Here is a 15,426-nt window from a genome sequence, read left to right as displayed (position 1 = left end):
TCTATAAATCACTGAAACAAGGTCATCCTTGTATTTAGAATGGCAATATATTCTGAAAAATCTGCACAAAATGTTCCATCTTGAGCTTAGAGGCCTTTTTTGCAGGGAGCTGCAGTTTGACATTTAGGTTTAGTCTCTCTACAAGGCTGCTGCTTTAACTATGAGATGCAGACAAAGCTGTGCTGACAGAAGGAGTTTTTCTGCTATCAGAGTTACATCAGCTTCTCTGAATAGCCAAAATCTTCCTACTGCTGGCTGAGCTGCAGCCATACCAGGAGTTTTGGCAGCAAAGTTGCATTGGGTATGGGGTGTAATCTCTTCATGCTCCCAGCTGATGTATTTATGCCAGCAGGACTTTGTACTGTGGACAGGGCTTCAGTCCCTGTAACTCAGGGCTGGGCAAAATGCAACCCAGGGTCCAGATGTGGCCTGCCAGGCCATTCTATCTGGCCCGCGGGGCCCCCCCAAAATTAAGAAAATGAATGTTTATCTGCCCCTGGCTGCCTGTCACGTGGCCCTCAATGGCTTGCCAAAACTCAGTAAGTGGCCGTCCACCCAAAATAATTGCCCGCCCCTGCTGTAGCTTCTTGTAGTAGTGTATGACTAAGGCAGCAGCAGCAGTCATTTTCAGTAGATGTGGGTTCTTGTGGTTCAGCTTGCTGGTAATATCCATTATTAAATGATTGAAAACCTAAGTTATACTTTCTTTAAGACCATTAAGTGAGAATGGGCTTTAAACTGCAAGCAACTGAAGCAAAATATCTCCATGCACTGAGTAATTAATACTGGGGAGATAAAATCAACTTAGATTTTGTCTGAAAAGCAAATGTGTAAACAGGGGTTTTGGGCACAAGGCAAAAATTGTATTTAAAAGTTTAAAATAATCCCTTGTACTAGCAGAGACAGTGTCAAGGGGCAAAATAAATTCCCTATTGGACAATCCCTGTGTTTGCATGGAGTCCTACTTCCTTCATCGGAACATAAAACAAGAACTGAGTGGATGTCCTGTATCATGAAGTCTAACAGGCAGTTGCATCATACAACCACATTCACATGCTCTATTCAGCTCCAGTTTAAGACTTACCAGGCCTCTTGCCTCTTACTGGAAGGCTCATCTACAGCCTCACTCTGGTGGTTGAAGCCTTCTAAATTCCAATCTAACTTTATTCATGGTGGGTTTATACCTACTTGTTCTTGTGCCAACATTTTGTTCCAACTTAAATAATCCTCCTTCCTTTTTGGTTTACCTCCCTTATTTGTTTTGAGGCAGCAGTCATATCCCTCCCTGCCTTTTTTGTGTTGACAGGCTAGACAAGTCAAGCTCTCTTAGTTTCCTCTCCATTCTCCTGATTGTCCTCCTTTGACCTTGTTCTAGTTTCCTTTCTCTTAAACATGAGGTGATCAAAAGGCTACGCAATATTCCAGATAGGTGTCACTAATGCCTTGAACAGTGGCTTTAGCATTTCTGCAGTGAGGCTATTTGTGGGTGCCAGAGCAGGTCTGCATGGCTCGTCTTGCAGAACTGAAGCCTAAATAAAGATGACTGCAGCAACAATGATTTTCTCTTCTCTGCTTACTCTAGTGCTTTTCTCGCAGTCTAGGCTCCCAGTCAAATGCCTGTTCCATACCCCCCCTGCCTTGGTTTACACTGATTGCTTTCTGCTACTGAGACGGAGCTGCAGTGAAAAGTGAAAGATGCCACTCTTCTTCCGTAAAAAGAAGCCTAGTGATGATGCCCGGAAGCGCCTTGAATACCAAATGTGCCTGGTAAGCTTGGCAGCCATGCTTTTTTTTTTTTCTTCTCTTCTAGAGCCAATCTTTTGAATAAAAATGCTTCTAGTAACAAGATCCAATAGCATTTTCATTGCTACGGTTTAATGTAGTAGGAATGATTGTAGTAGGAATGATGACTAGGGAGCCACACACACCATTGCACCTAAAGGTCAACTTCCTTGCATTCTTCCATGTACCCCAAGCTCCTTGTATGCTAACATTTTCTACCTCATTCCCTCCTCTCATCCCTCCTTCTCCCCTTAAGGTAGAATCCCCAAGCTCCTTCCTTACCCAGGGTTCTGTGCATGGTTTCATTTCTCTCTTGCCCCCAAAACCAGGGTTTCTTACTGTGTTGCTCTTTCCTCCACCATTTTTACTTCTTTTCCATCTTTCTGTCTGGAAGATGTCATTGAAGGTGTCAGCATGTTAAACTGTACTGGATGGATAAGCAGAGATAACATAAGGTTATTGTTATGCTGAATGGTGTTAGCTGTTGTCATCAACTAATTATTTGATAACAGAGGGGCTTGAAGCTAAAACTGGGAATCCCCCTGTCCACCATTTCCCCCTTGTGGCTTTCCCATTTTCTCCCTAGATCAATATAGTTCTGCCCATTGATTTATAGAATATTTCCTAAAATTTTGGAATTAATTGGATGCAGCATTTAAAGTTAACCTGTTGCATCCAACCAGAGAAATGCCATCCAGTTGTGTGGGAGGCCAATCATAAATCACAGTTGAAGCATCTACCTGCATTGCAGTTTAGCCAGAATTGCAGGGGGTGAGTTGTTATGGCTATATTGAACGTCAGTGAAACGGTGCTGCGTAATATTACCTTATTAAATTAAAAGTCTCTTTATAATTTATTAACTTCCTTCCTATTCACCAGCTGTGCAGAGTCACCCTAGGCACCAAGATAAGCTATGCTCTTTCCACTCTGTCCCCTGACAGGGACCTTACCACACCAAGTTACATTCCCAGTGACAGAGTAACCTCATCACTTCTAGGTATAGCAAGTATTTTACAGCTACTGCAGGCTGGAACACTGTAAAATGTTTAATTTGAGAAGGGAGTGGATCTCAGCTTTTATCTGTGCTGGTTTTAGAGGACTAATGGGAGTAAAACAAACTCAATGATTTTTGTTCCTATAGGCAGCAGATCTAATTCTGAATGCAGAAAGGAAGTAGATCTGCTGAGTAAGAGATGGTATTTGTACAGTCACCCCTGTAGAGCACCACTCTGCATTGTGCATGACACCTCTCTCAAATTCTAGAGAACCAACCATCTCTACATTTTCTGTTAATTAAGAGGAACCTGTTCTTAATGCAGAACTTCACTTAGGAACACAATGTTTTTATTTTGGCGTGTTTGTTCTTGATTGCATGACCTATGCTGGACTTATGACTATGGAATAACTTTACTGCTTATGTTTTCCATGGCTTGAGGAGCTATAGCAGACAGCTGTGATTATATTTTCTAAGGAGAGGTCAGCAGGGCAGTTAAGCCAACAAGAACAAGACTGTTTGTGTATTTTATTATTCTAACAGTGCAGACCCACTTTTCTCTCTTTTTTTTCCCCTCTCTATCTCTTTCTAGGCAAAAGAAGCTGGTGCTGATGACATTCTTGATATATCAAAGTGTGAACTCCCAGAGGTGCGTTCCTTATGTGACTTGCAACATTAGTTGACTCCTTCATTAATTGGATGAGTTTAGTTAATTCACTTCTCTATTAAGCACAATAAGACAAAGTCAAAATAAAAGCTGTCCTTTTTCACACACTACCATGTTGCAGTTATGTGCTCTGGATTGGTATAGGCTAGAACTCCGCTGTAACATCACCTTTCTGCTTATCTCCTGTGTACAGGTGCCAACTTACATAAAAACTAGGTTCTTCCCTTTCCCACTCAGTCCCCTACAGAGTGTGTACCAGGATTATGACAAAATATTATTATGCTGTTCTGCATAATGATTCATTTAAAATGTACGTTGGCTTCCAGGACATCAGCACACTGGACATTAAAGTATTGAAGGCCTGGACTTCTGCCCAGGCTTCACAGTTTGTTCTTCATTATTCTGAAGTCTCTATAATTCTACTGAGAATCATTGTAAATTGTTTGAGATTCAGAGCAGTGCAGTGAGGTGTTGGTACCTAGGACCAACTACTGACTAATGCCAGAGGCCAGCCATTTGGGTTTTTAATAAGAGCCGATTGTTCGGCTCTATTGATACGTGGTTTTGAAAGATAATACCATGTTGCAATGTGTATTAATATTTTTATTATGTACTGAGCTATTTTTGTATTTCATTTTTAGATTCCTTATGGGGCTTTTGCAACATGTAAGGTCTTGCAGAAAAAGGTAACTGTATTATTACTTAAAATATTACGATAGCATTTGAAGTGCCTACATATGAACGCTTCCAAGAACTGTGAAATCTCTGTCTCATAACGAACGTGTCCAATTGTGCAATATTGTATATCGAGGGACATGCAAGAATCCTTCTTGTACACCTTCAGGAATCAACTTAGTCCACGATGCATGAGATATGATACATTCATTCTTAGTCTGCATAACTACATGTGATTATTGGTAGAAAAAAATTATCCAAATCCCCTATTTCAATCCAGTCATAGTACTGAATCCCGCCTCCCCTAAATTATTATTTAATATTTAATTTAATCAGGTTTGAACCCTTTCTAGAGAACAAAATTAAATCCAAAAGAATGTGCGTGTTTGAACCTGCGATGTATTCTGTGACCTTACGCCAATCACTTTTTCTTCTCAGGTGCTGATTGTTCATACAAATAACCTAACATCTCTGGTTCCAAAGTCTTGCAGCATTCAGAGTCTCATAACTGTGAAGGTAACCTGTGACCCTGCAGCAAGGAGTCCATACTCTTTGTTCTGCACACGTTCTGTGTTAAAATGCAGTCATCCAAGACACTCTCTCCTGTTTCACTGACTTTTGAAACTGGAGATTGGCAGTGTAAACCCTTTCTCAGTGAGGTTACAAGTTCACTTTCACTTTAGTGGTAAGAAGTCTTTACCGTCTGGTGGCTTGTGAATAATTTAGGTGAAATGAGAACAGGCCCCAGGAATTAATTGTCCTTCTTGCCATTTGCCTCCCTCAGCTTGTAGTCAGTTTTGACTAAAGAGGCCATGGGGATGGATTCTCTTCTGTCCTGCAGTGGTGGACCTTCCATATCCTAATGGAAGCATAGTGATGGGTTGGATAGATAATATTGCACTGCTATTACTTTACCTGTTCAGTGGGTATAAAGAGACTTTCATAACCAGCGTTCTCAGCCCTGCTCCATTTGCCAACACAATTGTGAATCTGTTTATTTACAGAGGCTGGCATTTTCCAGAACCCTTCAAGAATATGGTATCTAGCTCCCATCAAAAATCAGGATATGGGCACCTGACATGTGCAGGCCCTTTGAAAAGTTCTAACCTGGGAGAAACCTTCACTGCTGTCCAGTTCATCTGCTTTCATGCTTGCAATGTGATGCTCCTTCACAAGCTGAGCTGATGATGGAATCTTCTTTCCCAGGTTTTAGATCTCCATGACAACCAGTTGACATCACTTCCTGCTGATATTGGTCAACTGACATTTCTCCAGGTAAAGTCTGTACAGTGTGAGTCTGGATTGTAGGACACTGTGAATATTGCTATTTATTGTTATCAAATAGCACTGTGCCGGTTCCTTTTCATGCACTTGATTTTCACTACAGTTATCTTAGCTGTTGGAGAACAATATTAGTATGAGGTAAAACAGGCACATAGCATCATTTTGTACCTGTTTAACCCAGTGTAGCAGGGACTGGCCTTCAGACTGCCTGGGGCAAGTTCTAGTAATGTAGCTACATCATAATAGTAAGCATATGCCATAAGCAGATAAGAGCTAAAATTCCCAGTCCTTTTGCTTCTTTAAAATACTGTGGTTCTGCAGTATCTATAGGTACAGTAGTGTGGACAGTCACAGTCTTGATGTGGCAAGTACATCTCTTTTGGCGTTCTATTTCTAGTGCAGGGGTGGGCAAAATACGGCCCGCAGGCTGGATCTGGCCCGCGCGGCCATTCTAACTGGTCCGTGGGGCCCCTAAAAAAAATTTAGCAAATTAAAATTTATCTGTCCTCGGTTCCTGTCAAAGATGACAGGAACCAAGGGCAGTAGGACCCAGGGGAAGCCCTGGAGGGCTCCTTCAACAGCAGGCCCCGCCCCCCAGACAGAAGCCCCAGCAGGGGCTTCTGGCCTGGGATCACATGGCTGCCCCTGTGGGAAGCTCAGGTAAGGGGGGTTGTGGGGAAGGGCAAGGGACGAGCTGATGCTGAGCGTGGGGGAAAAGCAGTCCCTCGCCTGCCCTGTGTGGGGCTGCCTGTGCCTGGGCCAGCTCCCCCCTCTCCCTGTTGTGCATCCCAGCCCAGCTCCACAGACCCCTGCTAGCCTGCGCCCCACCGGTGCTGGCCTTGGGACATTGGTTCCAAGATGGTGACCAGGGGGGCAGGGCACCTGTCAAGGGGCGGGGCTACCCATGTGGCCCGTGACAACTTGCCACAACTTGGTAAGCGGCCCTCCGCCCGAAATAATTACCCGCCCCTGCTCTAGTGGAGGAAGAAAGCAAGTATCCTTCCATTTTCACAGTGTTCCCTTGCCCTAAAAGATGTTGGTATTCATTGAAATTTGCAGCTCCAGGAAGTTAGCAGGCATTCTGTGACAAGATCCCTTATGAGAACAAGAAGCTTGTCTCCTTGAAAAATAAGGAAAAACATAAAAAAAATTCAAGACTGCATACATTGTGTGGGAAATAGAAGGGTCCATGAACATTGTGCAGCCCTATGAGAAACCTGCCTTCAGTGATGCTGAGGTCCCCTTTTTATAAACCATTGTGCTTGAAGCATTTAGCCTGAGGGACCAACTGCCTGCTCTGCTGGAGTCACGTGCTGTGTCCTTTGTGCGATTCTCTGGTGATGGAGTCAGGAATCATATTGCAGGAAGGAGTGGATATGTATCAGCATCTGCCAGAAAAACGGGGATTGTATTTTGCCTTACGCTCCAACTGAGAGCCCAGATAGTCTACTCCAATAAACATGGAGATTTCTGTTAGTCTCAGATGAGAAGTGATGGTTGCAGTGCCTCTTGAAGACGAGGCTAACTTGTAACTAAAGTAACCGGGAAAATTAGGGGTGTACTGATAGAGATCTTGGGGGCTGATACCGATAGCCGGTTTTTAAGGAGCCAATCCAATTTCCAATACAGCTGTATGCAGTTGGTAAGTCTGGTGTGGTGGAAGAGGATGGGGGAGAGAAGGGGCATTGGGGGTGTAGATCAACACCCCTCACAGTGAGGGAGGGAATGAGGCTGGGATAGACACTGCCCAGATGGGGCAAGGCAGGCACGGGACAGAGCTGCTGCTCATCTGGGGGTGCGGGGGGCAGCTCCCGCCACTGCACGCACCCTGGGAGGGAAGGGGGGGGTGCCCTCTAGATCTGTACAGGGCAGCTGCAGGCTGGGGCTGGGGCCGTGCCAGGCTCTTCTCGGCAGGGGCTGGGCTTGGGGCAGGTGGCAGGTGGCAGTGGCACTGGCAGGGGGGCTATGGGGGCGGCAGCAGCCACCCCAAATTTTGCCATAGCTCTCCCTCCCAGCGCCGTCGCCTCCACCTGCCCAGCGCAGCCCCAGCTCTTCCCTGTGCATGGGGAGAGGTGGGGGTTGAACCCTGTGGCAGCACTGGGAGGGGGCTATGGGGGGGGGGGGCACTACGGCAAAATTTGGGGTGGTTGCAGCCCCCTCATTTGTAGCCCCCTCCCAGTACTGCTCCTGCTGCCTGCCCAGAGCCCAGCCCCTGCCGAGAAGAGCCTGGTGCAGCCTCAGCTGCAGCCCACAGCTGCAGCCCTCCCCCCCCGCCCCACCAAATCTGGGGGCACATGCCTCTCCTCCCCCCATGCCCACCCAGGGCATGCACAGCGGTGGGAACTGCCCTCCCCCCAAAGGAGTTGCAGCTCCATCCCGTACCAGTGCTTGCCCCAGTCCCGCTGCTCCCTCATGGCCGGGGGCATTGATCTGTGCCCCGCCCCCCCTTCCCTCCTCCCTCCCCTTCGACCACAATGGATTTACCACCTGCACGCAGCTCTCCAAGCTGCCAAACTGTGCTCCTTGCTGCCTGTGTGCTGCAGTGCAGCTGCGTGCATGCACAGGCGTTTATCAGACAAATTATTGGCTGCATCGGGCCAGTTTCCGATACAGCCAATTGTCTTTGTATCGATGCTGATCCGATATTGGACCAATGTATTGGTGCACCTCTAAGGAAACTAGTGGTAAAAGATCAGTTCTTTTGGAAGTTCCTGTCTGATCTGAAGTTCCCCTCTACCTGTTATATGATTCACAATAAGATGCTAGACAGAGCATGAATAAACCAAGTCTTGAATAAACCAGCAGCACTGGCAAATACTGGTAGTTCTGCTGGATTAAAATCAATAAGCACCTGAACACTTCAAGCCAGCTATAGGCTGTTATAGGTTAATTTGTCCTCAGCCTGTAGTTCAGTATAAGGGTACTGCTTCATCACACCCAACTGATTATAGCTTGTTGGCTATGCCTCGTGCATCTTCAGTGCTAGGACATTACTCATTAGCCAGCTTGCTTTTTTGCATGAAGGCAGATGGGCATTGTGCAATGACAAAAGGGATTTTTCCTGTGCTGTAAGTAGATTCAGTGCCTTGTTCTTCTCTCACCAGTAAACTGGGATCCCCATTGCTTAGGGTGGCCACACTGGGTCTAGTTTGTGACATGCAGCTCCGCAGGTCATTCAGCAGAACTGTGCTGTTAGAGACTGCTAGTAGAAAAATCCCTTCAGAGCGAGTCAGTGGGAATAGAACGACTAGGAAGTGGCTCTCTCCAAGAGCATTGTTGCCTGAACAACAGCTGCCTGAACTTATTTCCAAATTGTCCTCAGAGGCTTGTAGATGCTCCTAGCACAGCACAGGCAGGCAGACTTTCATCCTGAATCACTAAATATCTTCTCTCTTAATATCCTAGGTCCTAAATATTGAAAGGAATCTCCTAAAATCTCTTCCACAGTCTATAGGGGACCTTGCCCAACTCCAGACACTCAATGTGAAAGGTATGCCAGGCTTTTCAAAATGGAGGGGGCCCATGCATGGTCATCTTAAGAGTTCAGGAGCTTGAAAGTCACTCCTACTTTGCATGCAATTTACATATAAAAAAATATTTTTGCAACCTTACTTGCTCTGGTTGCTTCCTCATTAGACATGTACAACCTGTTGCTTGTCCCAGTTCTTCAGCAATTAAAAACAGTCACCCTGTGCTCAGATTTTTCTCCCCAGTTACAGGAAGAGAGATGGGCACATTAGGTCTCCACAGTCTGCAGATAAGTCGTGGGCTGCATTTTGGGTGCTGTGGCTTAGAAGGGATGCCATCCTTTAAAACTCCCAGGTAGAGGGGAGAAGGATCAAGCCAGTCTGGGTCTTCAGAGGGATGTAGATCCAGAGAACAAAGGAACTCTTGATTTGCTTTTGGTGACTTTTCCTCTACAGATGCTAGTAGGGACAAGCCATAGGAGGAAAGCCGACTGGCATTGGGTGGGATTGCAGGCTGTGCCTGGGGTCTGTGTGATCTGCAGGAAGGGGTGTTTGTTTCATATGTTATCTGTCACCTCAACCAATCACTTCCTGGATGTTATGGTCTTCTTGTTTACATGCAACTCCCACTAACACTGAGTTTTTGTTAAATGAGCTTTGTGTGGGGCAATTCTCAAATGTAGGCACAAGGATGTTCTACACTAAGAGTGGGTCTTGGGAGAGCATCAGGCAAATCTTAGCTTGGATAGTCAACACAGATAAAACATTCACTGATTCTCTTAAATATTTGAGGGCTGGGACACACACACACACACACTTATAATTTGATCTCCAATTATATTTCTGTTTACTGAAGCAGGCACTGGAAAAGCACTAGACTGGTTAAGTTTCCTGATAGGCAGTAGAAAGGGCCAAGAAGCAGTAAAATTGGCAGGTCTGCTTTAAACTGAGTACCTCAAGTTTTTGTTTAAAAGTGACAGTGCTGTTGGTGGAAGGTTCTTTGGGTGGGGAAGAGCTAGATGCTTTGGTAAGAGATGATTCAACATAGCAAGAGAAGTGAGGGGCTATAATTTTAGAAAGCACTTGTGGAAACTTGTTCCATGACATTATGTATAGCAGTAAGATAATAAGGGTTTGGCAACAGCATTTGAGTCAGTCGGGTGTCTAACAGGTAATCTGTGCTAGCTGACCTACAGAGTAGTCCCACCAGAACACAGGGCTCAAATAAGTGTACCAAAATAACCCTCTTAGAACTGTGTTCACAGAATAAAGGTCACAATTATAACTCTTCTTTGGGAAGCTTAGGCATTCCTCAAAGGAGACTTCAATAAAAGGGATAGATGCTGATATTAAAACAACTGGAAGGCATGGGAGGTTGAAGTACTGTTTGAGTGGGAGTTCAGTTCACCCCTGTGTGTAGCTGAAGCCCTGGCCTCTTTCCCTTTATTCCCACAATCCAGTAGTAAATGTCCTTCCCCCTTCTACCCAGTCTCAGATCTTTATAGTGGAGGGTAGGGTGCTTAGGGGCTGTATAGCCCTTTCGGACTTGGTCTGTGCTCTCTATGAAATGGTTATCTCAGCTGAGAAGGGTGGTTTCACATATGCAGAACCTCTCAGCATACTGCAGAGCTTAGGAAGGAACTAGTCTCTGAGCTGCAGATGTGTTTTGGGGATCAGACCTGAACACCCTGTTAGTTTCAGTAGGCTCAGGCACATAGTGCAGTATTAGCCACAATAGATTTTGCGCAGTTTAATGGATAGGGGCTGAAGCATGAGCTGCCATGAATGCACAAGAGAGATTCTTGCAAGTCATTCCTGCGCCCAAAATGTATTCTGGCCTGTGCAGAGAGTTGACTGCCCCTCACATATAATGCCTATTGTGGGGCCGAAGTGATTCTTTTATGCAGATGAGTACAAGATCAGGTCAAGGGGTAGTAGATGATAAGCAGCTGGCAGCGAATGCTGGCTTTTGATGCTCCCGTTGTAGAGATCACTGGAGACTTGCTGTGGGTGGGGAAAGTCCTAAATCTCTCCCTTCCACCCCAGGCAATAAGCTGAAGGAGCTGCCTACCACTCTGGGAGGCTTGCGCAGCCTGCGCACACTTGATGTCAGTGAGAACCACCTGCAAGAGCTTCCACCGGTTCTGGCTCACATCCGCACGCTGGAGGTATGCGCTCAGCTGCCCTGTCCATGTCTGCCTTTTGCAGACTAGGATGTGTCCTGCACGTGGGGCTATTTCCCCACAAAAGGAATTGTTTGCTGGTCATGCTAATTAAATTAGCTTAGAGAATGGATTGGGATGCATGGGTTTGGGTTGGGTGTGAGTTGTGTCACCAGGTAACGCCCCCTACACTGCATCTTCTGTAGGCACTAAGTGCACATCCAGGGGATTAGGTCATGGAGCCTCTGCAGAGGGGTTAGTGAGTTCTGCTATCAGAGAAGAGCTATTGGCTGTGTTTCTTCTCCTTGTAGGTACTGAGTATTTTTGACTGCTCTGGGGTTCAGTCGCATACAAATCCCTCATATATTCCACTCAGTGTCCCTCCTGTTCATGAAACACGGGGAAAGAGCTAGCAGTGGGTTTGCTAGGTGAACCTGCTAGTGCAGCAACATTCTGCAGATCAGTTATGGGATGAGGTTAAGTATTGCAGTTAAACTTCCGGAATAACCCTGCCCTTTCTGCTGCCTTGACCCCCTCCTGTGAGCCAGTTAGATTCTGACAGCTTTGTTAGGTTGTAAATGGAAACTGGAGTTCTGCATGTTCTCTGTTTTGGAGACGCTGACCCTGGATGCTTCATCCATGACATATCCACCAGCTGATGTTTGCAGTGCTGGCACAGAGTCTATCCAGCAGTTCCTGTGTAGAGGTAAGCAAGGGGGAAAGCCTGTGGGGAGCAATGAATTTGCAAGGCTTTGAGTGAGTGCTGTGCTGTGTACCTGGAGATCACTGCCAGCCACAACTCATCCTGTGTACCATCTGTGAAGGGCAGATGCTCCAAATGTGACTTCTAGGAGACCTCTCTGGTATGCCAGGCAGTTCCATTGGCATTTTGCCTGTGTGAGAGAAGTTAGGCATCAGGTAAGCCACAGATTATTTTTCTCATTAGTAAAGTAAGGATAATGATGCTGCTCCCTTTCCCTAGTGGGAGTGGTGAGCAGAATGTTGTCTGTGAAATCCATTTCTGAAGGGTAAGGCACCCCCAACAGGTCCAATGCTGTAGCATGGCAAGCACAGAGTTGTTAAATTTAAGATTAAGCAGGTTAGATAAAAAAGTGGTGCTCAAACTTCTAGCCCCATGAGCCAGATAACTGGCTTGGGGCCAATCGGGCTAGATCTTGCAGGTGGGGTCAGTCTGCAAGCTGGATCGAGTGTGTGGTCAGTCAACAGGTATGATCCAACATGGAGTCATCCTGTGCACTAAGTCTGGCTACAGAGAGACCCTGCATGCTGGCACAATCAGGTACGCAGGACCATGTTGCCTGGCTCTCAGGGCTACCCGCAGGCTGAATGACACATCCCTGTGAGTAGGATTTGGCTCACAGGCTGAAGGATTTGCATCAAGCTGAGACAGATGGACATGCCCCAGCAGACTTTCAATTTAAATCTCACTTTGACACAAAAAGGTGAGAGTCAGAACGTGAATACAGAAACAAAATCTGCCCCCTGCTCAGCTGTTTACAGTTCTATTGATTTTAGTCTGACCACAGCATTATAATGGAACAATTTATCCTCATGTCATCTTTGCAAAATTCCCAGCCGGTTTTAAAATGGGGCTTGATCAGCTTGTGAAGAACACTGTATGATGTGGCTGCCTGTAGTACTAGATACCAAACTCAGCAATCTAAGAGGCCTCTGCCAGTTCTGTGCATCTCGTTTTCTTTTTCCCCAGGAGAGGGAGAATACTAAGTCTCCTCCTGGTTTGCCAGCTTCACTCCCTCCCTACTCTAAGCCATACACTACAGCAACCATCTTCCTGGCAGAGAATGAAACCATAGCTGCTCCAAGCTGACTCAAGGGGCCAGTTAGCTCCTCTGGGCACTTTGTCCAGGAAAAGAATGGGAGACCATGATCAACAGCAGGTTTTCCCTCACAGCAGCTCGTGAGGCCATCCCTAACTCTAGTACAGTAGTTTTCAGCCAGGGAACCCAGAGATCCTAGGACAGTGGTTCTCAACCTTTTTGGACTCAAGGCACCTCTCAGTAGTCTTGATAGTCTTGAGGCACCCTTTATAGACTTGAGGCACCTTCAGAAAAGGTTTGCACTCTTAGTTTTCACTCATGTTTTGATTATGGAAAAATAATAGAGCAATTCAGCTGTTGCAAAGAACTCAGAAAGACCACAACAGATCAGAATGCTTTAGTTCTATGGATTCCTATTTAAAATTTTTGAGTTTATCTTGTGCATCATGTTTGCACACCTAACAGTGCAAAAATTATGTGGCAACCTTGAAAGGATCTCAAGGCACCTCAGGGTAGGATTGGGTATTTGACTGGTCAAATAAAGTTTGGTCAATTGACCAGTCAAGTTGAGAACCACTGTCCTTGTGCCATGCAGCCAGCTAGCTCCAAATGATGAGCGATTTGTTTTGTCTAATGCCTTCTAGAGTCTGGAATCGAGTACAGTCCTCCCTCCCAGTATCTACTTCCTGTTCTGGAGAGTGATGGAGGAGAAACTTCTGTGGATGGGGTCGATCAGACCACATGTAAATACATGGAAGAAGAGGGCAAATGGCAGGTGAGGATCACAGCCATATATGGAGCTTCATCAGAACACTTTGTGCTTCTCTACCATCTTCCATCTGTGGATCTCAAAGCTCTTAAGTCATTAACCGTCATAGCATCTTCTCTGTGAGGTGTGTTAGCGTCCTCCCTACACTCATTTGGCTAAAGAGTCACTTGGTCACTGAATGAATCAGTAACAATCAGAAAGAGAATCCAAAAATCCCAGTGGCCAGTCTTCTCCTCTTGCTGCTGAAACAGTAATCTGTCAACCTTCCCCACCCACAAGCCAGCAGCATAGAGCACATGAAACATTCATAGCGGCACTTTCCTGAGCTAGTTTTAGACCCATACCTTGAAAACAACATAGCAGGACAGATGGAAGGCTGGACAGTGGGGTGGAGTATGACTAGAGTGAATGGCACAGCATTGCAACACGATGGAATTCTGGGAGGGTCAGTGCTGTGGAAGGGTTGTCTTTCCAGTTCCAAAGTATAGGGTGGGGAGTCTTTCAGTTTTATTCAGGAAATGAGTCAGGGCTGGTACATCTCAGCTCTACAAAGTGAATTTTTTACAGTCATGCAACATGGCAAATGCAGATGATGTTCTAAGAAGAAGCCCTTCTTCTCCCCTAAGCTATACTTTCTGTTCTTCGCTTGGCTTATACCAGGGGTGGACAGTCTATGGCATAGGTACCACAAGTGATGTGAGCAGCCTTTCTGTCTGGTATTCAGCAGACTGGGGAGGGGACAGGCAGCACAGTGGAAGATCAGACAAGAAGCAGAAAGAACAGCAGATTGGGCAGGGTGCAGAAAGCAGAGCAGGGGAAGGGTATTGGAGTTGTAATTGAGTACGATGTAGGGCTAATTTGTGGCATGTTCGCCTAAAAGTGGTCTGCCACTGACACATACTGTGCATATCAGCATGCCTACCTGCTTATTTGCCACCTGAAGCCAATCTACTAAATTGGTTTTGATTCATAGCTCTGTAGTAGATTGTCAGACAGCTTAGGATGAGAGCACAAAATGGCCTGATACTAGCTAGAGAAGATTGTTCCCAGGACACATGCCTTTCTGCTAATGATATAATTTCCTTTTCAGAACAAATTCTTGGATTATGAGAAGCGGAAGGTAAGAAGGAATCCCTGCAAAAGCCTGTTTTGTGGAGTTCTGAATGTAGCCAGTTCTGCTTTTTTTATATTCCATCTCGCTATCCAGTTTAGAAAACCAGCTCTGAATGTCCTGAAAACCAGAACCCAGCAAAATACTCTCTGGTCTTTGCTCAAGGGAAGAGAGGCATGTGTGAACACCAGAAACATGCCCTGGAAATCTGATGCTACATATAGGAATTAGAATCATAGAAAACTAGAGTTGGAAGGGACCTCAGGAGGTCATCTAGTTCAACCCCCTGCTTTAAGCAGGACCATTCCCAACTATATCATCCCAGCCAAGGCTTTGTCTACTTGGGTCTTAAAAACCTCCAAGGATGGAGATTCCACAACCTCTCTGGGTAACCTGTTCCAGTGTTTTACTACCCTCCTAGTGATAAGGTTTTTCCTAATATCTAACCTAAACTCCCCTTTCTGGCACATGCACTGACAGCCATTGTTTTAGAACAGCTTGTTTTTTTAGCCTAAGGGTATCTCTGCTGTGGGGAGTTCCCATTTAGATTGAGCTTCCTCCAGGTTTTGCTGTTTTGCTGTCTACTATGTCTCCTCTCCTCTCATCATAGGTTCAGGCCTTTGTTTTATTCTCAGAAGGTTTGGGCAGTTTTAGTTACATATGCTGGATTCAGCCATGGTGAGGGCAGGCAAATGTGTAATCTGTCTCCACACCAC

At 45.7% G+C, this 15,426-nt stretch overlaps 1 protein-coding gene across 6 annotated transcripts in view; it reads left to right on the top strand.

Moving 5' to 3' along the window:
* Nucleotides 1–15,426, top strand: part of LRSAM1 (leucine rich repeat and sterile alpha motif containing 1) — a 55,692-nt gene that overhangs the window by 6,346 nt on the left and 33,920 nt on the right. For 4 of the 6 annotated variants that reach the window (XM_059715462.1, XM_059715463.1, XM_059715459.1 and 1 more), the window contains exons 2-11: nt 1,597–1,767; nt 3,369–3,425; nt 4,085–4,129; nt 4,557–4,634; nt 5,325–5,393; nt 8,808–8,892; nt 10,916–11,037; nt 11,647–11,737; nt 13,475–13,605; nt 14,690–14,719. In XM_059715462.1, the coding sequence (XP_059571445.1) occupies nt 1,696–1,767; nt 3,369–3,425; nt 4,085–4,129; nt 4,557–4,634; nt 5,325–5,393; nt 8,808–8,892; nt 10,916–11,037; nt 11,647–11,737; nt 13,475–13,605; nt 14,690–14,719 (780 nt within the window). In that variant the 5' untranslated portion in view covers nt 1,597–1,695. Of the gene's footprint in view, nt 1–1,582; nt 1,768–3,368; nt 3,426–4,084; nt 4,130–4,556; nt 4,635–5,324; nt 5,394–8,807; nt 8,893–10,915; nt 11,038–11,646; nt 11,738–13,474; nt 13,606–14,689; nt 14,720–15,426 lie in introns of all 6 variants that reach the window. The other 2 variants (XM_059715460.1, XM_059715461.1) reach the window with 2 other exon arrangements.

The sequence above is a fragment of the Alligator mississippiensis genome, chromosome 12, assembly GCF_030867095.1.
Source record: "Alligator mississippiensis isolate rAllMis1 chromosome 12, rAllMis1, whole genome shotgun sequence".
Classification (NCBI taxonomy): domain Eukaryota; kingdom Metazoa; phylum Chordata; order Crocodylia; family Alligatoridae; genus Alligator; species Alligator mississippiensis.
The sequence above is the reverse complement of the archived record's forward strand: the minus strand, read 5'-3'. Positions and strand labels throughout refer to the sequence as shown.